The 27,523-nt window shown below is 40.8% G+C and overlaps 1 protein-coding gene across 1 annotated transcript in view; it reads right to left on the bottom strand.

The window, feature by feature from the left end:
- Window positions 1-11,338: 11,338 nt before the first annotated feature.
- The window catches only part of LOC147965944 (uncharacterized), a 37,463-nt gene continuing 21,278 nt past the window's right edge, over window positions 11,339-27,523 (bottom strand). The window contains exons 3-5 of the mRNA XM_087530663.1: window positions 12,087-12,201; window positions 11,719-12,010; window positions 11,339-11,375 (exon numbers count right to left, since the gene is read on the bottom strand). Of these exons, the coding sequence (XP_087386789.1) occupies window positions 11,339-11,375; window positions 11,719-12,010; window positions 12,087-12,201 (444 nt within the window). The remainder of the gene's footprint in view (window positions 11,376-11,718; window positions 12,011-12,086; window positions 12,202-27,523) is intronic.

Here is a 27,523-nt window from a genome sequence, read left to right on the forward strand (position 1 = left end):
GTTACTTAATGCTTTGCCTGATCATCCTCTTAAGAAACCCGAAATACTTGATATCTTTTATAATGGACTAACTGATGCTTCCAGAGATTACCTGGATAGTTGTGTTGGTTCTCTTTTCAGGGAAAGAACACCGGATGAAGCTAAAATTCTATTGAATAATATGTTGACAAATGAAAGTAATTGGGCACCTCCTGAGCCAGCTCCTAAGCCATCTCCTGCCCCAATTACTGAACCCATTCTTAAACCAACTCCGAAGAAGAGAGGTGTTTTATTCCTCAGTCCCGAAGATATGCAAGAGGCAAAGAAATCTATGAAAGAAAAAGGTATTAAAGCTGAAGACGTTAAGAATTACCTCCTATTGAAGAAATACATGGTCTTAATTCACCGCCTGTTGAAGAAACATATGATCTTAATTCTTTATTTACTGAAGAACCTCCTGATCCCGAAATCCCGACACAGGTAGTAAAGGTAAATTCTCTCTATAGATATGATAAAGCTGAAGTCCCTCCTACTAAAATTGCTAGTCAGTGCTTGGATGAGTTTGATAACTTTATGTTTAAGCAAGACGACATCAATGCTTATTTTGGTAGACAATTAAAAGAAAATGCTTATATGATTAGACGCTTGGGTGATTATATGGCTGATGTTAAAGGTGAACTTAAACTTGTTAGCAAACATGCTTCTATGGTTACCACTCAAGTAGAACAAGTACTTAAGGCTCAAAAAGAAGTGCTTAATGGAATGAATAGTAAGAAAAATGATTATGATGTTAGAGTGGCTACAAGAACTGGTAGAATGACTCAGGAACCTTTGTATCCTGAAGGCCACCCTAAGAGAATCGAGCAAGATTCTCAAAGAAATAATATTGATGTTCCTAGTTCTTCTAAAAAGAAGAAGAAGAAAAATGATAGAACTGTGCAAACTTCTAGTGAACCTATTGCTGAACCACCTGATAATCCAAATGATATTTCTATGTCTGATGCTGAAACACAATCTGGTAATGAACATGAACCTAATGAAAATATTAATGATGATGTTCATGATGATGCTCAACCTAGTAATGACAATGATGTAGAAGTTGAACCTGCCGTTGATCTTGATAACCCACAATCAAAGAATCAACGTTATGATAAAAGAGACTTTGTTGCTAGGAAACATGGTAAAGAAAGGGAACCTTGGGTTCAGAAACCCATGCCTTTAACTCCGAAACCATCCAAGAAAAAGGATGATGAGGATTTTGAGCTCTTTGCTGAAATGATTAGGCCTATCTTTTTGCGTATGAGATTAACTGATGTGCTCAAAACAAATCCTTATGCTAAATATATGAAGGATATCATTACTAATAAAAGAAAGATACCGGAAGCTGAGATTTCCACCATGCTTGCTAATTATACTTTTAAGGGTGGAATACCAAAGAAACTTGGAGATCCCGGAGTACCTACAATACCTTGCTCCATTAAAAGAAATTATATTAAAACTGCTTTATGTGATCTTGGAGCCGGTGTTAGTGTTATGCCTCTCTCTTTATATCGTAGACTTGACTTGAATAAGTTGACACCTACTGAAATATCTTTGCAAATGGCCGATAAATCAACTGCTATACTTGTCGGTATTTGTGAGGATGTGCCTGTTGTGGTTGCAAATGTTACTATTTTAACGGACTTTGTTATTCTTGATATTCCCGAGGATGATAGTATGTCTATTATTCTTGAAAGACCTTTTCTTAATACTGTATTGGCTGTTATTGATTGCAACAAAGGCAATGTCACTTTTCATGTTAATGGTAATGAGCATACGGTACACTTCCCGAGGAAACAACCTCAAGTTCATAGTATCAACTCTATTGGAAAAATTCCATCAATTATATTTGGAGGTTTTGAATTTCCTCTTCCAACTGTCAAGAAGAAATATGATATTCTTATTATTGGGGATGTGCATATCCCCGTTGAGGTAACTTAGTGTTATTCGAAATTTCTCCGGTTTCATGATTATCGGAATGAGTTTGTTAACAAGACTTGATCAACCTTGTTAGTGGATTCTTTTTGATGAGCATGAGATGGATGAAACTAGAAGCACAAACTTCTGTACCCCACTTTTACTTTCTGTTATTTATATTAAACTAGCACAAATGCCCATGCATTGCAATGGGAGATAAAATAGTATGCAGTTAAAGTCAGTGAGAATTATATGTGCAAGCAAAACCCTATGTGCACACGAAGAAAAGAAACGGTTAGCTTCTCGGTTTCGCAGCGTGTGGAGGAATCAATCCATTATTTTTTCATTCATTGATCGATGGTGTTTAAGAGTTTTGTTATGTCATCGTACGTCGGGAAGACCCATGAGTTATTCAATATACTTTTCCTTTCAATCCTTCCAATCCAGGGGACTTTAAGGTATGAAGTTTCTGAATATTCTAGGAAACATGAACAATATTTTAAATCTGGAATAGTTTTTTGAAAATAATGTACACTTTTTAAAACACGAACAATATACGAAAGGAAACATCTTTTTCAATTCACAAATATTTTCTGAAAACACCAATTTTTTTATAAAAACATTAACATTATTTGACTTTGTGAACATTTTTTAAAAAGGGAACATATGTTCAAAATTCATAAGATTTTTAGAAAATGTGTATCTTTTATACAAAACATTATTTTTAATTATGAAAATTTCAGTAAAACAGAATATTTTTCGAATTTGGAGCATTTTTGAAATGCTATTTTCTTTTTAGACATCTCAAACTATTTTGAAAAACAATAATTGTTTTTGAAAAAATGGGAACCTTTTTGCAAGTTCCGAATATTTTTTTAAAATAGCAAAAAAATTGGAATTCTTAACATTTAAGAAAACAAATCTTAAGTCTGAACTTTTTTGAGAATTTTTTATTTACGAAATAAATTCTAAAATAACAATAAACTTGGAAGGGAAAATAGATAGGAAAGAGAATAAAAATAGAAGTAAAACAAAGAAATAAAGAAAATTGGGCCAGCCCATTATTGGTTGTCCTATACGAAACTCCAACTAAAAACATGAAAATTATTTAAATTTGTGAACATTTTCTAAAAACAGGAACATGTGTTGAAAATTAAAAAAAATAGAAAATGTGTATCTTTTTTAAAGATCATTATTTTTTATTATGAAAATTTCACAAAAACAAGAATATTTTTTGAATTTGGAGCATTTTTTAAATGCTATTTGATTTTTAGACATCTCGAACAATTTTGAAAAAATAATTTTTCTGAAAAAATGGGAAACTCTTTGCAAGTTTAGAATATTTTTTAAAATAGTAACACATTTTTTGAATTTTGAACATTTTCAAAAAAATAATTTGGAACATTTTTGAGGATTTTTAAATTTAAGAAATAAATTCTAAAAGGAAAATAAACTTGGATGAGAAAAAAGAGATACGAAACTAAGAATAAAAGTAGAAGTAAAACACAGAAAAAAAGAAAAATTGGCCAGCTCAATATTGGTTGTCCCGTGGGAAACTCAACTATTTATCGCCCTGTGCGGAAAATAGAATTTTCCCAAGTGCGTGGGTAGAAAAATACGTGGGCTGGCTTTGCTGGGCCATAGCGTGCGGCCCACGTACGAAAATTATTTTTCTAGCTGACAAACATATATAAATTTAGTACCACCTCGGATATAGGAAACAAAATTATTTTTAGCGGTGAACGGATGAAAAAATTGGCGAAACGGACCTTGCTTTATTAGTAGGTATAGATAAAGTAAAAATAGTATTTTCTGTCTGTTTCCTGACTTATCCGTGCAATATAAAAATACCCCGAAAATAAAAGTCCTTAGAATGACATGCCAATTTAATATGATTTTTTCGGGAATATTTGAGGATTTACTATGCAAAAATTACCGCGGGAGGAGCTGCCACCTGGCCACGAGGGTGGTGGACGCCCCCTCCCTATAGGGCGCACCCCCTGCCTCATGGGCCCAAGGTGACCCTCCTCCACTTATCCTAGCACCCATCTTCTTCCTCTATCTCACACAAACCCGAAGAACCAACTCAAGCATGAGTTCGAGCCACTTTTGTTGTGATTTTCGATCTCCTTGCTCAAAGCACCTCTCGCAAAACTGCTTGGGGAGATTATTCCTTGGTATGTGACTCCTCCATTGGTCCAAGTAGTTTTTGTTCTAGTGCTTTATTCTTTGCAAATTTGTGCTGCATAGGTGACCATGTTCTTGAGCTTGCATGTCAAATTTATATGGTTCTAAGTAGTTCTAAAGCTTGATATAGGCTCTAGGCACTTGTAGGAGTAGTTGCTATCAGTTTTATTAAAGTTGGTTTACTTTTGTTTGAAGTTACAAAAAATTTCAAATTATTTCAAAAAAATAATGAGGAGATTTTTGAGGGGCTCATCGAGCCAAAGCTCGAAGGAAAAGGCACCGAAGCCTAAGTATAATTTGCCGCGCACCGCGGAGATTCGGGCGTGTGAATGGCCTTCTGAAGATTTCTTGAGAGCAGCCGGTATCTATGAAGATTTTCATGAATTGGCTCATAATGCAGGCCTCACCGCTTTCCTCCATGACCAATGCAATCAGTATCTCTTACTCACAAATACCTTTGTGCAAAACTTTCATTTTCATTCTAGGAACTCACCACCTACGGTGGAGTTTCATTTATATGATGAGCATAAGGAGATGTCACTTTATGATTTCTGTCAAATTTGTTTAATCCCTTTTGAGGGCAAGACAGAAGAACCACATCATGATGATGTGGCTGGGTTTATTGATACTATCACTGTAGGAGAAACTAGAAAGGTTTCTGATGCACGAATCACTAGCATACATTTTCCTGTTTTACGTTACTTTGCATTATTTGCTAGTCGTTGTTTAATTGGACGCGGAAACAGTGGAAACCTTAGTATCCCTGATATAATTATTCAGCACCACGGTTTATACAGTGATAACACTTTTAGTATGGGCGGTATTATTGCTAGACGGTTAAGTATGAACCGTACTAAGGGTCCCATCTTTGGAGGCGTCTATGCCACACGCCTAGCTGCACATTTTAACATACCTATTAGGCATGCTGAGAAGGAAGAAAAGGTGTTGTCCCGTGTTTATCTAGATCATAAAAGTATGGTGGCATATTATTTTATTGTTAAGAATAGGGCAGGAGAGCTTAAGTATCAATTGTTCTTTAACAAACATCATCCTGAAAATATTACGTTGCCCGCTCCTTCTTTGTTTAATTTTGTAGGACCCTACCTCGTTACGTGGGCTGCCGTCCAAGCCTACAATAATCCTGCACCAGCCCCAGAACAGGAGCCACAAGATGAGCCTCCACGACAATCTGTTTATTCTTGGGATCCAGAGATGACTGTCAGCCAGTGGCAGTCAGAGTCTTCTTCTTCATCACAGCATGATCCCAACTATTCTTCCTCATTACAGTACGACCCCAACAACTATTATTATGGATATCCGCTAGGCCAGCCGTGGCCATAGACCTACTTAGGCCAAAAGCCTAAGCTTGGGGGAGTACGTATTTCTCACAGACATTACATTTATGCTCACACACACTCATTGCTAAATGTCGGTGCTCATACTTTTTCACTGTAATATCCATGCTAGTTTATTTTCTTTTTTCTGCTTTCTTCTTGTGTGTTTGTTAAACCTTAAGGAAAACCAAAAAAATTATTAGTAGTAGTTTATTTTTTTGTTGTAATAGTAGTAATTAAAAAGAAAACCCAAAAATATTTCCCGTTCTTCTTTTGCTTGTTGGGAGCTTTCCCGTGTAAATAGTTTTATTTCTTTTCTTTTCTTTGGGGGTCGGTAGGAGAAGACCATAATTAAATTGTTGAAGTGGCACTGAGATGAGAAAAGCTGGTATGAACTTGACCTCTTTTGTTTTTGTAAATATGATGAGTCCCTCGTTCTTGATTCAGCTTATTATGAATAAACATGTTTGCAATGACAATTAGAGATCATAGTTGCTTGTGCCATGCTTGATTAGCTATGAGTTATAATGGTTTACCTTGTGTGCCAACATGCTATTGAGATGATTATGATGTGGTATGATGGGGTGGTATCCTCCTTTGAATGATTTAAGTGACTTGACTTGGCACATGTTCACGCATGTAGTTGAAACAAAATTAACATAGCCTTCATGATATTTATGTTCATGGTGGATTATATCCTACTCATGCTTGCATCTAGTGTTTATTAATTTTAATGCATGTACATGGCTGTTGTCGCTCTCTAGTTGGTCGCTTCCCAGTCTTTTGCTAGCCTTCACCTATACTAAGCGGGAATACTGCTTGTGCATCCAATCCCTTAAAACCCCAAAGTTATTCCAGATGAGTCCACCATACCTTCCTATATGCGGTATCTACCTGCCGTTCCAAGTAAATTTGTATGTGCGAAACTCTAAACCTTCAAATAAACATTCTGTTTTGTATGCTCGAATAGCTCATGTATCAACCAAGGTTGTCCTTATCTTCCGTGTTAGGCGGGTTATTCTCAAGAGGAGTGGACTCCGCTCCTCACTCATGAGAAAATGGTTGGTCACCGGGATGCCCAGTCCCATGCTTTATGCAAACTAAATCAAAATTAATTGCAAACAAAAGTCCCCCTGGGACCTGATGTATGTTGGAGGCACTCGTTGTTTTGAGCAAGCCATGGATTGATGCTTGTTGGTGGAGGGGGGTATAAACTTTACCATTCTGTTTGGGAACCGCCTATAATGTGTTTAGCATGGAAGATATCGCCATCTCTTAGTTGTTACGTTGACAATGAAAGTATACCGCTCAAAATACAATTTATCTCTATTTCAAAACCGAGCTCTGGCACCTCTACAAATCCCGGCTTCCCTCTGCAAAGGGCCTATCCATTTACTTTTATGTTGAGTCATCACCCTCTTATTAAAAAGCACTAGCTAGAGAGCACAGCCGTCATTTGCATTCATCACTGTTAATTCATATTGGGTATGACTGTGATTGGATCTCCTTTACCATGAATTACAATGTCTAGTCAGTCCTTGATGTTTAAAGGTGCTCTGCATTTATGTTTTGCGGTCTTAGAAAGGGCTAGAGAGATACCATCTTGTTATATCGTATTATGATTGTTTTGAGAAAGTGTTGTCATCCGAGATTTATTATTATGACTTTCTAGTTCATTATGCTATTGATATGAGTAATTATGAGACCTAAGAATTATTGCAAATGTGGTTAGTTATGATCTATGCTGAAAACTTGAATGCTGGCTTGACATAGTTACAACAACAAGAGCAAACAGATTTTGTAAAAGTTTTTCTTTCTTTCTTTCAGTTTGTCAACTGAATTGCTTGACGACAAGCAAGGGTTTAAGCTTGGGGGAGTTGATACGTCTCTGTCGTATCTACTTTTCCAAACACTTTTTCCCTTGTTTTGGACTCTAACTTGTATGATTTGAATGGAACTAACCCGGACTGACGCTATTTTTAGCAGAATTGCCATGGTGTTGTTTTATGTGCAGAAAACAAATATTCTCGGAATGACCTGAAACTCCACGGAACATCTTAGAAAAAATAATAAAAAATCCTCGCCAAATATGAAGACCAGGGGGCCCACACCCTTCTCACGAGGGTGGGGGGCGCCCCCCCCCCTAGGGCGCGCCCCCCTACCTTGTGGGCCCCCTGGAAACCCTCCGACGCCAACTCCAACTCTATATATTTGCTTTCGGAGAGAAAAAATCAGAGAGAAGAAATCATCGCGTTTTACGATACAGAGCCACCGCCAAGCCCTAAAACCTCTCAGGAGGGCTGATCTGGAGTCCGTTCGGGGCTCCGGAGAGGGGGATTTGTCGCCGTCGTCATCATCAACTATCCTCCATCACCAATTTCATGATGTTCACCACCATGCGTGAGTAATTCCATCGTAGGCTTGCTGGACGGTGATGGGTTGGATGAGATTTATCATGTAATCGAGTTAGTTTTGTTAGCGTTTGATCCCTAGTATCCATTATGTTCTGAGATTGATGTTGCTATGACTTTGCTATGCTTAATGCTTGTCACTAGGGCCCGAGTGCCATGATTTCAGATCTGAACCTATTATGTTTTCATGAATATATGTGAGTTCTTGATCCTATCTTGCAAGTCTATAGTCACCTACTATGTGTTATGATCCGGCAACCCCGAAGTGACAATAATCGGGACCACTCCCGGTGATGACCATAGTTTGAGGAGTTCATGTATTCATTATGTGCTAATGCTTTGTTCTGGTTCTCTATTAAAAGGAGGCCTTAATATCCCTTAGTTTCCAATAGGACCCCGCTGCCACGGGAGAGTAGGACAAAAGATGTCATGCAAGTTCTTTTCCATAAGCACGTATGACTATATACGGAATACATGCCTACATTACATTGATGAATTGGAGCTAGTTCTGGGTCACCCTATGTTATGACTATTACATGATGAACCGCATCCGGCATAATTATCCATCACTGATCCGGTGCCTACGAGTTTTCCATATACTGGTTTACGCTTATTTACTTTCCCGCTGCTACTGTTACAATCACTACAAAATACCAAAAACATTACTTTTGCTGTCTTTACTTTTGTTGCCGCTACCACCACTATCATATTACTTTGCTACTAAACACTTTGCTGCAGATACTAAGTTTCCAGGTGTGTTTGAATTGACAACTCAGCTGCTAATACTTGAGAATATTCTTTGGCTCCCCTTGTGTTGAATCAATAAATTTGGGTTGAATACTCTACCCTCGAAAGCTGTTGCGATCCCCTATACTTGTGGGTTATCAATGTATCAATTACTGATAAGCCAGAATTTTGTGCACGTAAAATCGGTCTCCAAAATAAGTAGCTAGTCCCCGGGGAGCCACATTTACGAATTAAATGGCCCAAAATCCCACAAGCCTCACAGTAGGATTTAGCTGGGCACTCAAAGAAAGCGTGGGCCGTAGAGGCACATATGGTGTAGGTCGGAGGTGTTGAAGCAGGTGCGTTGGGAATGGGGCAATTTTGTAGACACTGACAAGGGCTTTGAGAACAAACCTGGCAGTCCCGACTCGGGCAATTTGCCACCCGATGATCGATGCCATTGCAATTACTGCAAATGAGCAATTTATTATAAATGAATTCTGGGGTGGGGACCGAGACCAAATTCCATAATGAAGAAATTTTTTCCACCGAGACACCCATACGGTAATGATCCAGAATGTGACGCAAAATAAATCCAAGAATTTGGTGCCAAGCCTGATGTTGGAAGTTATGCCCCTCAAATCGTCGTTGATTAATATCCACAAAGTCAGCCGACCGACCGGACAAATCCACAGTAATGTGACCGAAAGTCACGGAATTAGCCATTAAAGGCTCATTACTAGGTATTGTACTTTCCTTACCAAAAGATTCATGTCGGCCAACCGGAGGCTGCTGGAGAGTGACCAACGGCAAGCACGAAATATTGTCCACACCATTAATCTGAACCAAAAACCCAGCTTTCATGAGAACATTCAGAGATGAAGCCTCAATCACATGACCCCGTCCATACGTAAAACGATGTGAGGACTTGCATGCAATAGGTGATCTGGTGCTGATCTCAAGGTTTTGCTGATCCGAGTGCCAAGAGAGAGGGTTATGTATAGTAGAGTGCATTCCTGGTCGAAAGAGACTAAAATGACAGACGAAGTCCGGCCAAACTCAATCCTTGAGACCATAGATGAAATGACCAACCCGATTAGAGGCAACCGAGAACCAAAAACGACGTCCATCCAAATGCTTAACCTGTAAACCCGAAGGAATACCTCCAATGGAGCATTGCAGAGCCAATGCAACAGATTCTTCATTAAGAGTAAAGGAGGCCGAAGAAAAGCTAACCACCAAAAAGAATTCCTTGCAACCACCGGAGGGGGAGAAGTGGACCGTAGAACCAAAGCGTTGACGCACCTGAGCCGCGACCACAAGGCCGGGGGAGAAATCCCAATGCAGAAGACCCTCCATGATGATCTAGATCCTTAGGCGCCATGATGATCTAGACCCTCCGACATGTTACCCCCGTCTTCATCCCTTATGCTTGCCCCTCCCAGCTCCACTACAAAGACGATTGTACTTTGCTTTGGCCGCTGCCGCTCAACCACGGAAACTCGTCTCCGCGGCCAGTCGTGGAAGGAACCCCGGGGGCTCCGGGGGCCGCGCCAGCAAAAAAGAAGCAGTTGTTCTTTTGTAGACCGCACTCTTTTTAGAGCCTGTAACATGCCTTTTTCCTCTGCCTTCGACCCAGTGCATATCAAATGACCGAGGTTGTGGCATATATATATATATATATATATATATATATATATATATATATATATATATATATATGTATGTATATATATTAATCATTGGCATATCGTTCAGGTCCCAGTTCACACTATCCAAATTAATTACCCACGTCTTTCCGCAAATGAATACACCTCCCATGGTTGTTTCACAAACATACCCCAGCATAACTTGCCAGGGTCTCAGTATGGGAACAAATGAGTAGCCAACAAAGTCCGAACAGCTTTTATAGCGTACTTCGGCGTCGCGAGTTTGGCCTTATATGCATCAGCTCCGAATCATGTCTTGGGTCAATAGTTGGGTTGCCCGGCTACTGTGCTTGCTATCCTACGTTCCACTCTATCGCGTAGGGTAGTAAAGGGAGAACTACTGTGATTGTGCTACCGGTTCACCTGGTGACGCACCTTAGTAGAGAAAGCCAAAAACTGACTGTCATGATGCGGCGAGAGCTGGTCAACCACTCGATGACTTATCGGAGTCTCTAGCGATTCCTCCGTGTCACACGAAGGACCTCTTTTCCGGTCAATTATGTAAACGCATCGTATGAATAAGCCGCATACATACTAGGGGCTATGTCGTAGACCCACCATAAAACTCCTATGGCTAAGTGGAAGTGTTAACACCCTATAGTCTAGTTGCCTGGTTCGCCGCATTGACACCTCCTTTACGGACCAAGACGTTGGGTCAAGAGTGATCATATGCTTTTTCGAACACCCCTGTACTTCCTACAAGGGGGCTGAAGCCGACGACTAGAAATCTTTCAGATTATATTAAAAACGGCCGCACAAGAGGAACACAAGATTTCGAGCAAAATATACAAATAGATTCACTATAAAATTGTCTCGTACAATTCTTATACACCTCACTCGAACATTATGTCTTTCGAGCATTGACCCTCTATCAAGCGGGCAGTTACTGGGACGTCTTCAAAATAATGCTTCGGTTCATGGCGGTCCCTGTCCTTGGGCGGACTCATCACCGCAACGTCGACGGCCTTCATATTCCCCTAGAATGTCTTGACTCGGGAAAAAGCCATCCATGCACCCTCGATGCACACCGATCGCTTCACAGCGTCGATACGCGGCACTGCGTCAACAAGCTACTGCACCAAGCCAAAGTAACTATTCATAATAGGCTCAGTTGGCCATAACCAGATTATGAAGTTCTTCATAGCAGCACAGGATATCCTATGAAGCTCGGCCCACTGGGACATCTGCTCATTCAGCAACAGGGGGCACTTCGAGGCGCCGAACTGTGACCAGAAAAGCTTCTCCATTGCGTACCCCTCTCACGCCTGATAATACTGCGCCGCATCGGAAGAACTGTTTGGCAAGTCTAAAAACTCGTCCGGAGAACTCCACAATTGGTTCATCTGAGCATAGTTCGGATCGCCGAACTTAGCCTGTAGCAAAAATGGCTTACCAGCCGCAATCTCCCCGGCTTGCCGGATCTCCTCACGGGCCGCTCTGGATTCAGACAGCGCTTCTCTTTCTTCTCGTAAAGCCTTTTCAATTTCAGCCATTTTGGCTTCTTTCTCCTTCTCAAGGAGCTCAGAGCGGCTGGCGGCACTTTTTAGCTCAAGCGCCATCATGGATATCTTCTCCTCGTCTTGAAGCCGAGCAGCCCGTTCGGCTTCTAACTCAGCCGATGCCTTCTCGGCGGCCGCATTACTACACCGGGCCTGCTCCTTGGCCCGGGCTAGCTCAGCCCAAAGAATTTCAACGGCGGGAGCACCATCTGCAGCCAAGTACAGCTTTCAGCGTCATGCTTATATCACAAAAATGTATGTACAGATACTGCTCTGAATACATACCTTGCGACTCGTCAAGACGCATATTGATCAACGTAATGTCATCCCCGGCCACATCAAGCTTCTGTTGTAGTTCGGCAATATCCGCAGTCCGGGAAGTAGCCAGGGGCGAAGTAGCCTGTGTTCAAAGTTAATCAGATTAGTCCTCCAAAATTTATTTTTCATCCTCCGTTCGCCTCCCATGGGAAGCCAACTAGAGTCTCAGGGGCTACTGTCTATACATAGGTCTATTTTCTGAATAAAACACAATTGCACATGTTACATTACAAACCTCGAAGTCTCTCAGCAGGCTCACAAAGGCCTCATTCAATCCGCTCTTCGCGGATAGGACCTTTTCAACCACCGTACCCATCAAGGTACAATGTTCCTCTGAAATAGACGCCTGCCGCAGCATGTTCTTCAAGATATCCGGCGCCTCTGGGTCTCCGGAGGCAGCCGTAGGAGTAAGACCACCCTTTGAAGGGACCCGTTTATTTGTATCCGGCTGCATTCCGGACTATTCGGGATCTTCATTGTTGTTCCCCAGACCCTGGGCTGCCGAAGTATCACCTTTCTATAACACCTTCGTCATCCCTTGCACCACTTGTTGGTCGGGGGAAACCCTCTGCGATGACACCTCAAGATCGTCTACCCTATTGGACTGAGAGGCCGGTGGGGGCGTCTCGCTTTCCATCATCTCCGGGAGAAGGTACCCCGAGGAAGAGTATTGTTGAAGGGGACTGCGCGCTGGGCTGCAAAAAATGTATATTCGAGGCATCATATGAAAAGAACGGGATATGTTTAGAACAACCTTGTTCACTTACGATTGGGTCGGAGGCTCCTCCTCGTCATGAGACTGTGCTTCTATGTCCTCCAGGCCCGGGCCGCCTCCTAGAGGCATCTTGCCTCGCTTAGGAGCTTGCTTCTCCCAATCTTTGGAGGCGGCCCTCTTCTTCTTGGGAGGGAAAGAGATGGTGGCCCCCCTTTACTTTTGTCTTCGGACGAGGAGATTTTTATTCCTCCAGATATAAAGTCCGAGGTCCCTTGGGAATAGAGGTCGTCCTTGGTCCTCTTGTCCTCTGCCTCGTCCTCCTTCTCCGGCATATGGTATGGTGCTGGGGCCAGCATCCTTGTTAGGACAGGATTCGCTGGACCCTCGGGCAGAGGGGCCGAACACATAATCAGTTCCGCCTTCTTTATCCAGCCCTGGAAAAAGATAGCCTACTCAGTATCATATTACTGTATGCATGACCGCAAAGTATTCGAGAGCCAAGTGCTTACCGGGGTATACGGACGATTACAATTGAGGCTAGCATCCTCAGCGGTATCCAGCCAATGTTTCCGCTTCCAGAAAAATAACTCCCACATCCCTTCATGTGTGGCGTCGAAGAAGTGTTGGAGGGTCGGTGGTCCTTCTGGATTAAACTCCCACATGCGGCGAGGCCTGCGCTGGCAGGGCAGGGTTCGGTGGACTAACATCACTTGAATCACACTAACGAGATCGATATCTCTCTCGAGGAGGGTTCAGATATGGCTTTGTAAGGTCCACACTTCATCAACCGATCCCCAGTCCAGCCCCTTGTTGACCCATGATGCAAGCTGTGACGGTGGACCAGGACGGAAAGTGGGTGCAGCAACCCACTTAGTACTGCGGGGCTCTGTAATGTAAAACCACTCCAGCTGCCAGTAATTGGAAGTCTCGGTAAAGGAACCTTTCGGCCAGGGAGTGTTGTCGAGTTGGTTGATTGTAGCACCGCCGTGATACGTCTCCAACATATCTATAATTTTTGATAGCTCCATGCTATATTATCTACTGTTTTGGGAAATATTGGGCTTTATTATCCACTTTTATATTACTTTTGGGACTAACCTATTAACCAGAGGCCCAGCCCAGATTTGCTGTTTTATGCCTTTTCAGTGTTTCGAAGAAAAGGAATATCAAACGGAGTCGAAACGGAACGAAATCAACTGGAGAAGTTATTTTTGGAAGGAAACCTACCGGATAGACTTGGACCCTACGTCAGAAGATGAAGGAGGTGCTCACGAGGGTAGGGGCACGCCCCCCTGCCTCGCGGCCCCCCCTTCGGTCCACCGACATACTCCTTTCACCCATATATACCTACGTATCGTAAAACTTCCAGAATGCAACATAGATCGGGAGTTCCGCCGCCAGAAGCCTCCGTAGCCACCAAAAGTCAATCGGGACCCTGTTCCGGCACCCTACCGGTGGGGGGAAACCTCACCGGTGGCCATCTTCATCATCCCGGTGCTCTCCATGACGAGGAGGGAGTAGTTCTCCCTCGGGGCTGAGGGTATGTACCAATAGCTATGTGTTTGATCTCTCTCTCTCTCGTGTTCTTGAGATGATACGATCTTGATGTATCGCGAGCTTTGCTATTATATTTGGATCCTATGATGTTTCTTCCCCCCTCTTCTCTCTTGTAATGAATCGAGTTTCCCCTTTGAAGTAATCTTATCGGATTGAGTCTTTAAAGACTTGAGAACACTTGATGTATGTCTTGCCGTGGATATCTGTGGTGACAATGGGATACCACGTGCCACTTGATGTATGTTAAGGTGACCAACTTGCGGGTTTCATGACATTGGGAACATATGCATAGGGGTTGGCACATGTTTTCGTCGTGATTCTCCGGTAGAACTTTGGGGCACTCTTTGAGGTCCTATGTGTTGGTTGAATAGATGAATTGAGATTGTGTGATGCATATCGTATAATCATGCCCACGGATACTTGAGGTGACATTGGAGTATCTAGGTGACATTAGGGTTTTGGTTGATTTGTGTCTTAAGGTGTTATTCTAGTACGAACTCTAGGGCTATTTGTGACACTTATAGGAATAGCCCAACGGATTGATTGGAAAGAATAACTTTGAGGTGGTTTCGTACCCTACCATAATCTCTTCGTTTGTTCTCCGCTATTAGTGACTTTGGAGTGACTCTTTGTTGCATGTTGAGGGATAGTTTTATGATCCAATTATGTTAGTATTGTTGAGAGGACTTAGACTAGCAAAAGTATGAACCCTGGGCCTTATTTCCACGCATTGCAATACCGTTTACGCTCACTTTTATCACTTGTTACCTTGCTGTTTTTATATTTTCAGATTACAAAAACTATTATCTACTATCCATATACCACTTGTATCATCATCTCTTCGCCGAACTAGTGCACCTATACAATTTAACATTGTATTGGGTGTGTTGGGGACACAAGAGACTCTTTGTTATTTGGTTGCAGGGTTGCTTGAGAGAGACCGTCTTCATCCTACGCCTCCTACGGATTGATAAACCTTAGGTCATCCACTTGAGGGAAATTTGCTACTGTCCTACAAACATCTGCACTTGGAGGCCCAACAACGTCTACAAGAAGAAGGTTGTGTAGTAGACATCACGCCGCACTCCACCTATTCCCCGCCGGCTATCTTCGGTTTCACACTAAAGGTCTTGAGCCATAAGCCGAAGTGTGGGGGGATTCGAAGGAAGGCCTCACATGTAATAATAAACCCCGAAACATGGAGAATCGAGTCCGGGGCAAGGTCGTGAAAATCCAGTCCGTAATAAAACATTAGCCCCCGGACGAAGGGGTGAAGCGCAAACCCTAACCCCCGGAGGAAGTGGAGGATGAACACAACCCTCTCGCCGGATCTGGGGGTCGGAATAACTTGTCCTTGAGCAGGAAGCCGGTGGTGGATCTCTGCAGTCAGTTATCTGGCTACCCGAAGTTTTGCAATATCCTCCTCTGTAATGGAGGAAGCCACCCATCGACCTTGAGAGCTGGATCCGGACATGATGGGAAGGCTGAAAGCAATGGAGTCGAACCTTGGGTGCTGGAACTCGAGGTTGGGAAGGCTGAGGAGAAGTTTGGCGTAAAAAAGACAGCTCTTGGTTCCTTTATAAAGGCCTCCGGTATTGAACGCCTCCTCCTAAAGCCTAGGAACCTGCCTATTCCTAAGGAATCTTTCCGCAGGACGGTTGGGTTACCCATGCTCGTATTGATGAAAATCCCACAATAAGGGGGAACGATCCCTGCTTCGACAAGACGTGCCAGTAAAAACCACGCCCCTAAAAACGTGGAACAGCGGGACAGGAAACGGTTCAAAATAAAGGCCGGGAGGGCGTGAAGTCACGTTATTAAAGTTGTCAGCAGATTGGATTCATGAAAGTGCTATACCCTCTACGGCTGTGTGTTGTAGATCCGGACACGTTTGTTTCGTCCGAAGACTATTTTTTGGAGTTCGGAAGGAGGAACCCGCCTTGTAATGTCGAAGACAGCACTACGCGCCGGATACCTTGTCATTGAAGCCAGGTTCAGGGGCTACTGAGGGAGTCCTGGACTAAGGGGTCCTTGGGCGTCCGTCCTGTTGTCTATGGGCCGGACTGATGGGCTGTGAAGATACGAAGACCGAAGACTACACTCGTGTCCGGATAGGACTCTCCTTGGCATGGAAGGCAAGCTTGGCGAACAAATATGAAGATTCCATCTTATGTAACCAACTCTATGTAACCCTAGATCCCCCCGGTGTCTATATAAACCGGAGGGTTTAGGCCGAATAGGATATACTCAATACCGTAGTCATACAGGCTAGACTTCTAGGGTTTAGCTGTTACGATCTCATGGTAGATCAACTCTTCTAACACTCATATTCATCAAGATCAATCAAGCAGGAAGTAGGGTATTACCTCCATAGAGAGGGCCCGAACCTGGGTAAACATCGTGTCCCCTGTCTCCTGTTACCATCAACCTTAGACGCACAGTTCGGGACCCCCTACCCGAGATCCGCTGGTTTTGACACCGACAGTCGCCCAGCGAGGACGACAACGAGGAGCCTCACCCACCGAATACAGGGGGACAGAAGAAATTTCCCCCCGAGGTCAAAATGGTGATTTTGATATACGCTACTCACATTCCCAAGCGGGAGCGCAAGCGCGCTCTAAAGGACGTCTATGCGATAGAGCATGTCACCCCAAAATTCAACCCATGGTCAGCCTGCCTGATCACCTTCGATCGCAGAGACCATCCGACTAGTATCCGTCACGGAGGCTCAGCCGCGTTGGTCCTCGACCCAATTATCGATGGATTCCACCTTACGCGAGTCCTCATGGATGGCGGTAGTATTCTAAACTTGCCCTATCAGGACACGGTCCGCAAAATGGATATTTGCTACCTCTTGAGCACCGCGTTGGTTTTCCCTTAAAGAGGAAAGGGTGATGCAGCAAAGTAGCGTAAGTATTTCCCTCGGTTTTTGAGAACCAAGGTATCAATCCAGTAGGAGGCCACACGCAAGTCCCTCGTACCTACACAAAAAAATAAGAACCTCGCAACCAACGCTATAAAGGGGTTGTCAATCCCTTCACGATCACTTACGAGAGTGAGATCTGACAGAGATGATAAGATAATATTTTTGGTGTTTTTATGATAAAGATTAAAAGTAAAGATTTCAAAATAAAAGGTAATGGAAATAGCTTGTTGACGGAAGATTAATATGATGGAGAATAGACCCGGGGGCCATAGGTTTCACTAGTGGCTTCTCTCAAGATAGCATAAGTATTACGGTGGGTGAACAAATTACTGTCGAGAAATTGATAGAAAAGCGAATAATTATGACAATATCTAGGCATGATCATGTATATAGGCATCATGTCTGCGACAAGTAGACCGACTCCTGCCTGCATCTACTACTATTACTCCACACATCGATCGCTATCCAGCATGCATCTAGAGTATTAAGTTCATAAGAACAGAGTAACGTATTAGGTAAGATGACATGATGTAGAGGGATAAACTCAAGCAATATCATATAAACCCCATCTTTTTATCCTCGATGGCAACAATACAATACGTGTCGTTTCCCTTTCTGTCACTGGGATCGAGCACCACAAGATTGAACCCAAAGCTAAGCACTTATCCCATTGCAAGAAAGATCAATCTAGTAGGCCAAACCAAACTAATAATTCAAAGAGACTTGCAAAGGTAACCAATAATACATAAAAGATTCCAGAGAAGAATCAAATATTGTTCATAGATAGACTTGATCATAAACCCACAATTCATCGGATCTCGACAAACACACCGCAAAAAGAGTTACATCAAATAGATCTCCAAGAAGATCAAGGAGAACTTTGTATTGAGATTCAAAGAGAGAGAAGAAGCCATCTAGCTAATAGCTATGGACCCAAAGGTCTGAAGTAAACTACTCACACATCATCGGAGGGGCCATGGAGTTGATGTAGAGGCCCTCCGTGATCGATGCCCCCTCCGGCAGAGCTCCGAAAAAGGCCCCAAGATCTTGGGTACAGAAGGTTGCGGCGGTGGAAATAGGGTTTTGTGGTGCTCCTGGTTGTTTTCAGGGTATATGAGTATATATAGGAGGAAGAAGTAGGTCGGTTGAGCCACGAGGGGCCCACGAGGGAGGAGGGCGCGCCCCCTGCCTCATGGACTCCTTGTTTGTTTCTTGACGTCCACTCCAATTACTCTGGATCACGTTTGTTCCAAAAATCATGTTCCCGAAGGTTTCATTCCGTTTGGATTCCGTTTGATATTCCTTTTCTGTGAAACACTGAAATAGGCAAAAATACATCAATTTGCATTGGGCCTTGGGTTAATAGGTTAGTCCCAAAAATAATATAAAAGTGTAAAATAAATCCAATTAACATCCAAAACAGATAATATAATAGCATGGAACAATCAAAAATTATAGATACGTTGGAGACGTATCAAGCATCCCCAAGCTTAATTCCTGCTCATCCTCGAGTAGGTAAATGATAAAAACCGAATTTTTGATGTGGAATGCTACCTAGCATAATTCTCAATGTAATTCTCTTTATTGTGGCATGAATATTCAGATCCAAAAGATTCAAGACAAAAGTTTAATATTGACATAACCTTCAAGCATACTAACTAAGCAATTATGTCTTCTCAAAATAACATGGCAAAAGAATGTTCATCCCTACAAAATCATATAGTTTGGTCATGCTCCATTTTTGTCACACAAGAATGCTCTCATCATGCACAACCCCGATGATAATCCAAGCAATTGTTTCACACTTTAGTAATCTCAAACTTTTTCAACTTTCACGCAATACATGAGCGTGAGCCATGGATATAGCACTGTGAGTGGAATAGAATATGATGATGGGGGTTATGAGGAGAAGACAAAAAAGGAGAAAGTCTCACATCGATGCGGCTAATCAATGGGCTAGGGAGATTCCCATCAATTGATGTCAATGCAAGGAGTAGGGATTGCCATGCAACGGATGCACTAGAGCTATAAATGTATGAAAGCTCAACAAAAGAAACTAAGTGGGTGTGCATCCAACTTGCTTGCTCACGAAGACCTAGGGCATTTGAGGAAGCCCATTTTTGGAATATACAAGCCAAGTTCTATAGTGAAAAATTCCCACTAGTATATGAAAGTGACAAAACAAGAGACTCTCTATCATAAAGATCATGGTGCTACCTTGACGCACAAGTGTGGAAAAAAGGATAGTAGCATTGCCCCTTTTTTTGGGCCTTCCCTTTTTTATTTGGTCTTTCTCTTTTTTGGGACAATGCTCTATTAATGATGATCATCACACTTCTATTTATTTACAACTCAATGATTACAACTCGATACTAGAACAAAGTATGACTCTATATGAATGCCTCCGGCGGTGTACCGGGAAGGGCAATGAATCAAGAGTGACATGTATGGAAAATTATGAACAGTGGCTTTGCCAGAAATACGATGTCAACTACATGATCATGCAAGGCAATATGACAATGATGATGTGTGTCATGATAAATGGAAGGTGTAAAGTTGCATGGCAATATATCTCGGAATGGCTATGGAAATGCCATAATAGGTAGGTATGGTGGCTGTTTTGAGGAAGATATAAGGAGGTTTATGTGTGACAGAGCGTATCATATCACGGGGTTTGGATGCACCGGCGAAGTTTGCAACAACTCTCAAGGTGAGACAGGGCAATGCACGGTACCGAAGTGGCTAGCAATGATGGAAGGGTGAGAGTGCGATGGAGTCAACATTAGTCATAAAGAACTCACATACTTATTGAAAAAATCTACAAGTCCTCAAAAACCAAGCATTACGCGCATGCTCCTAAGGGGGTAGATTGGTAGGAAAATACCATCGCTCGTCCCCGACCGCCACTCATAAGGAAGACAATCAAATAACACCTCATGTTTCAAATTTGTTACACAACGGTCACCATACGTGCATGCTACGGGACTTGCACCCTTCAACGCAAGTATTTCTCAAATTCACAACTACTCAACTAGCACACTCTAATATTACCACCTTTATATCTCAAAACAATTATCAAGTATCAAACTTCTCCTATTACTCAATGCACTTTTTATGGAAGTTTTTTTATACCGATCTTGGATGCCTATCATATTAGGACTAAATTCATAACCAAAGAAAATTACCATGCTATTCTAAGGGACTCTCAAAAAATATAAGTGAAGCATGAGAGATCAATAATTTCTATAAAATAAAACCACCATCGTGATCTAAAAGATATAAGCGAAGCACTAGAGCAAAATTATCTAGCTCAAAAGGTATAAGTGAAGCACATAGAGTATTATAATAAATACCAATTCATGTGTGTATCTCCCAAAAGGTGTGTACAGCAAGGATGATTGTGGTAAACTAAAAGGCAAAGACTCAAATCATACAAGACTCTCCAAGCAAAACACATATCATGTGGCGAAAATATAGCTCCAAGTAAAGTTACCGATGGACGAAGACGAAAGAGGGGATGCCTTCCGGGGCATCCCCAAGCTTAGGCTTTAGGTTGTCCTTGTATTTTACCTTGGGGTGCCTTGGTCATCCCCAATCTTAGGCTTTTGCCTCTCCTTGTTCCATAATCCATCAAATCTTTACCCAAAACTTGAAAACTTCATAACACAAAACTTAAAAGAAAATCTCGTGAGCTCCATTAGTAAAAGAAAACAAACCACCACTTCAAGGTACTGTAATGAACTCATTATTTATTTATATTGGTGTTAAATCTACTGTATTCCAAATTTTCTATGGTTCATAAACTTTATTACTAGCCATAGATTCATCAAAATAAGCAAACAACACACGAAAAACAGAATCTGTCAAAAACAGAACAGTCTGTAGTAATCTGTAGGTTTCGAATACTTATGGAACCCCAAAAATTCTAAAATAAATTTATGGACGTGAGGGATTTATCTATTAATCATCTTCGAAAAGAATTAACTAAATATAACTCTCCATTAAAAAATGGCAGCAAATCTCGTGAGCGCTAAAGTTTCTGTTTTTTACAGCAAGATCGCAAAGACTTTCCCCAAGTCTTCCCAAAGGTTCTACTTGGCACAAACACTAATTAAAAGCATAAAATCACATATAAACAGAGGCTAGATTAATTATTTATTACTAAACATAACCAAAAATCAAGGAACAAAAATAAAATTGGGTTGCCTCCCAACAAGCGCTATCGTTTAACGCCCCTAGCTAGGCATAAAAGCAATGATAGATCTAGGTATTGTTATCTTTGGTATGCAATCCATAAGTGGCTATCATAATAGATTAATAAGGTAATTTAATTTTCTTTCTAGTAAAGTGTTCCATGCCCTTCCTTAACGGAAATTGGAATCTAATATTCCCTTCTTTCATATCAATAATTGCACCAATCGTTCTAAGGAAAGGTCTGCCAAGAATAATAGGACATGAAGGATTGCAATCAATATCACGAACAATGAAATCTACGGGCACATAATTCCTATTTTCAACAATAAGAACAGCATTAATTCTTCCCATAAGTTTCTTATTGGTGGAATCTGCAAGATGCAAGTTTAAAGAACAATCATCAAATTCACGGAAACCTAGCAAATCACACAAAGTTTTAGGAATCGTGGAAACACTAGCACCCAAATCACATAAAGCAAAGCATTCATGATCTTTAATTTTAATTTTAATAGTAGGTTGCCACTCATCATAAAGTTTTCTTGGGATAGAAACTTTCAATTCAAGCTTTTCTTCATAAGATTGCATTAAAGCATCAACGATATGTTTAGTAAAAGCTTTATTTTGACTATAAGCATGCGGAGAATTTAGCGCGGATTGCAACAAGGAAATACAATCTATCAAAGAGCAATTATCATAATTAAATTCCTTGAAATCCAAGATAGTGGGTTCATTGTTATGTAAAGTTTTGACCTCTCCAATCCCACTTTTATCAATTTTTGCATCAAGATCTAAAAACTCTGAATCATTGGGACGCCTTCTAACTAAAGTTGACTCATCTCCAGTCCCATCATTATCAAGATTCATATTTCAAAACAAAGATTTAATAGGGGACACATCAATAACTTTCAGATCTTCATCATTATTATCATGGAAACTAGAAGAACACGCTTTCACAAAGCAATCTTTTTTTGCACGCATCCTAGTGGTTCTTTCTTTGCACTCATCAATGGAAATTCTCATAGCTTTGAGAGACTCATTGATATAATGCTTAGGTGGAATAGATCTAAGTTTCAAATAATCAACATCAAGAGAAATTCCATCCACGTTCCTAGCCAACTCATCAATCTTAGACAATTTTTCTTCAATCAAAGCATTGAAATTCTTTTGCGAACTAATAAATTCTTTAATATTATATTCAAAATCAGAGGGCATCTTATTATAATTTCCATAAGAATTGTTGTAGTAATTACCATAATTATTAGAGGAATTACTAGGAAACGGCCTAGGATTAAAATTACCTCTATACGCGTTATTACCAAAATTGTTCCTACCAACAAAATTCACATCCACAGATTCATTATTATTCTCAATCAAAGTAGACAAAGGCATATCATTAGGATCAGAATAAACACTTTTATTAGCAAACAATTTCATAAGTTCATCCATCTTTCCACTCAAAACATTGATTTCTTCTATAGCATGCACCTTTTTATTAGTAGATCTTTCAGTATGCCATTGAGAATAATTAACCATAATATTATTTAGGAGTTTAGTAGCTTCTACTAAAGTGATTTCCATAAAAGTGCCTCCCGTGGCCAAATCTAAAATATTTCTAGAAGCAAAGTTCAATCCGGCATAAAAAATTTGTATAATCATCCAAAGATTCAAAACATGTGTAGGGCAATTACGTATCATTAATTTCATCCTCTCCCAAGCTTGTGCAACATGTTCATGATCAAGTTGCTTAAAATTCATAATATCGTTTGTAAGAGTGATGATCTTAGCGGGAGGAAAATACTTAGAGATAAAAGCACCTTTGCACTTATTCCATGAATCGATACTATTTTTAGGCAAAGACGAAAACCAAGTTTTAGCATGATCTCTAAGAGAAAACGGGAATAGCTTCAGTTTAACAATATCGTTATCCACATCTTTCTTCTTTTGCATATCACATAAATCAACAAATTTGTTTAGATGGGTAGCGGCATCTTCACTAGGAAGGCCGGAAAACGGATCTTTCATGACAAGATTCAGCAAAGCATCATTAATTTCACAAGATTCAGCATCGGTAAGAGGAGCAATCGGAGTGCTAATAAAATCATTATTGTTGGTATTGGAAAAATCACACAATTTAGTATTATATTGAGCCATCGTGACAAGCAAGCAATCCAACATACAAGCAAACAAGAAACAAGCAAAAAGAGGCAAATGGCAAGGATGGAAAAAGAGGGCGAATAAAATGGCAAGGATGAAGTGGGGGAGAGGAAAACGAGAGGCAAATGGCAAATAATGTAATGCGAGGATAAGAGTTTGTGATGGGTACTTGGTATGTCTTGACTTGTGCATAGCCTCCCCGGCAACGGCGCCAGAAATCCTTCTTGCTACCTCTTGAGCACTGTGATACATCTCCAACGTATCTATAATTTATGAAGTATTCATGCTATTATATTATCTGTTTTGGATGTTTATGGGCTTTATTAAACACTTCTATATTATTTTTGGGACTAACCTATTAACCGGAGGCCCAGCCCAAATTGTTGTTTTCTTGCCTATTTCAGTGTTTTAAAGAAAAGGAATATCAAACGGAGTCCAAAAGGAATGAAACCTTTGGGAGAGTTATTTTTGGAACGGAAGCAATCCAGGAGACTTGGAGTAGACGTCAGGGAAGCTTCGAGGAAGCCACGAGGCAGGGAGGCACGCCCTACCCCCTTGGGCGCGCCCCCACCCTCGTGGCCCCTCGTGGCTCCCCTGACCGATGTTTTCGCCTATATATGTCCATATACCCTAAAAGCATTGGGGAGCAGAATAGATCGGGAGTTCCGCCGCCACAAGCCTCCGTAGCCACCGAAAACCAATCTAGACCCGTTTCGGCACCCTGCCGGAGGGGGGAATCCCTCTCCGGTGGCCATCTTCATCATCCCGGCGCTCTCCATGACGAGGAGGGAGTAGTTCACCCTCGGAGCTAAGGGTATGTACCAGTAGCTATGTGTTTGATCTCTCTCTCTCTCTCGTGTTCTTAAGTCAGCACGATCTTGATGTATCACGAGCTTTGCTATTATAGTTGGATATTATGATGTTTCTCCCCCTCTACTCTCTTGTGATGAATTAAGTTTTCCCTTTGAAGTTATCTTATCGGATTGAGTCTTTAAGGATTTGAGAACACTTGATGTATGTCTTGCACGTGCTTATCTGTGGTGACAATGGGATATCTATGTGATCCACTTGATGTATGTTTTGGTGATCAACTTGCGAGTTCCATGACCTCATGAACTTACGCATAGGGGTTGGCACACGTTTTCGTCTTGACTCTCCGGTATAAACTTTGGGGCACTCTTTGAAGTTATTTGTGTTGGTTGAATAGATGAAACTGAGATTTTGTGATGCATATCGTATAATAATACCCACGGATACTTGAGGTGACATTGGAGTATCTAGGTGACATTAGGGTTTTGGTTGATTTGTGTCTTAAGGTGTTATTCTAGTACGAATTCTATGATAGATTGAACGGAAAGAATAGCTTCGTGTTATTTTACTAGGGACTCTTGAATAGATCGATCAGAAAGGATAACTTTGAGGTGGTTTTGTACCCTACCATAATCTCTTCGTTTGTTCTCCGCTATTAGTGACTTTGGAGTGACTCTTTGTTGCATGTTGAGGGATAGTTATATGATCCAATTATGTTATTATTGTTGAGAGAACTTGCACTAGTGAAAGTATGAACCCTAGGCCTTGTTTCCTAGCATTGCAATACCGTTTACGCTCACTTTTATCATTAGTTACCTTGCTGTTTTTATATTTTCAGATTACAAATACTCATATCTATCATCCATATTGCACTTGTATCACCATCTCTTCGCCGAACTAGTGCACCTATACAATTTACCATTGTATTGGATGTGTTGGGGACACAAGAGACTCTTTGTTATTTGGTTGCAGGGTTGTTTGAGAGAGACCATCTTCAACCTACGCCTCCCACGGACTGATAAACCTTAGGTCATCCACTTGAGGGAAATTTGCTACTGTCCTACAAACCTCTGCACTTGGAGGGCCAACAACGTCTACAAGAAGAAGGTTGCGTAGTAGACATCAATCTCTTTTCTGGCGCCGTTGCCGGGGAGGTTAGTGCTTGAAGGTATATCTTTAAATCTTGCAATTGAATCTTTTAGTTTCTTGTTTTATCACTAATTTAGTTTATAAAAGAAAACTACAAAAAAATGGAATTGAGGATGCCTCATATGCTTCATCTTTTTAATGTCTTCCGTGAAAATATGGATTCCGATAATTAATTGTGCCAAAGTGTTAGAATAAGAATGCATTAAAATGTTTGGCACTAAATATTTTAATGATGAGCATGATTGCAATGTTGTTAGTATGAATTCTTTGAATATCCATGATGCTAATGATATGCAAAGCCACAAGCTTGGGGATGCTATGTTTGATGAACATGATATTTTTTGTCCCCCAAGTTTTGATGAGCAAATTTACGATGATGAAAGAATGCCTCCTATCTATGGTGATTATTGTGATGACACGTATGCTATAAAGAATAATGATAACCATGAAACTTGTCATCTTGATTTCAATTTTCAATCCCATGATAGTTATTTTGTTGAATTTGCTCCCACTATTCCGAATGAGAAGAATTTTGCTTATGTGGAGAGTACTAAATTTTCTATGCTTATGAATCATGAAAAGAATGCTTTGTGTGATGGTTATATTATTGAATTCATTCATAATGCTACTGAAAATTATTATGAGAGAGGAACATATGCTTTTACATATTGCAATAATATCAAGTTTCCTCTTTATGTGCTTAAAATCTTGAAGTTATGCTTGTTTTGCTTTCCTATGCTAGTTGATTCTTGTTCCCATAAGTTGTTTTCTCACAAAATCCCTGTGCATAGGAAGTGGGTTAGACTTAAATGTGCTAGTCATATTCGTCATGATGCTCTCTTTATGTTTCAATCCTTATCTTTTATGTGAGCATCATTGAAATCGTCATGCCTAGCTAGGGGCGTTAAACGATAGCACTTGTTGGGAGGCAACCCAACTTTATTTTTGTTCCTTGCCTTTTGTTTCTGTTTAGTAATAAATAATCAGGGATGTATCTGAGAATTTGGGGGCCCGGTGCAAAATCAAAGATTAGGCCCAGTCATTAAGAAAAATAATTGGGAAAGATGTTTTTAAGAATTACCATATGTGCAACATAATTTTTCCAAGAACTATATGTTGCAAAAACTGCAAATTATGAATTAATCTCTACTAATCTATATTTTAGTTGGACCAAGCAATCTTTCTAGAACTTCTTTGCACAAAATCTTCAAGTTTATCTCCATTAGAAAATGAGCACAATTTATTTTAAAAATATTTCCCATCTGTTCCATTTTCATTAAAATGAAACCACAAAAAGAGACCACGACCCTTTGGTTGTTGAAGTTCTACTGTAACAAGTTAGAAAAAAATTAATCTTATATTTTCACAGCAACCGAAGTCACTAGTTTTAAAAAGAGGTCACTAGTTTTAAATAGACATGGTACTACTCCTCAAGTGGTCCCATCAATGCTGCAATTGGGAAGACCAAAGGAAAATAGTGAAGAAGGATGCGTTCCCAAGGAAGTAATGAGTGGAGAGAAGAACAAAAGACCTGGTCCAATTCTCAAGAAGTAATTACTCCCCGTAGTGTCCTGCATTTCGCTAATTTCTTAATTAATTAATTAATGTAGCAGTAAAATTTAATTTGGGGCCCCAATATTTTGAGGGGCCCTGTGCAGTTGCACATCCCGCACTTGTGCCTCATACGTGCCTGTAAATAATTCATCTAGCTTCTGTTTAGAAGTGGTTTTATGTTTTTAATTAGTGTTTGTGCCAAGTAGAACCTTTGGGAAGACTTGGGTGAAGTCTTTGCGATCTTGCTGTAAAAAACAGAAACTTTAGCGCTCACGAGATTTGCTGCCATTTTTTAATGGAGAGTTATATTTAGTTAATTCTTTTTGAAGATGATTAATACATAAA

Source organism: Triticum urartu, chromosome 6A (genome assembly GCF_056163025.1).
Source record: "Triticum urartu cultivar PI428250 chromosome 6A, HENAU_Tu73, whole genome shotgun sequence".
Lineage (NCBI taxonomy): Eukaryota > Viridiplantae > Streptophyta > Magnoliopsida > Poales > Poaceae > Triticum > Triticum urartu.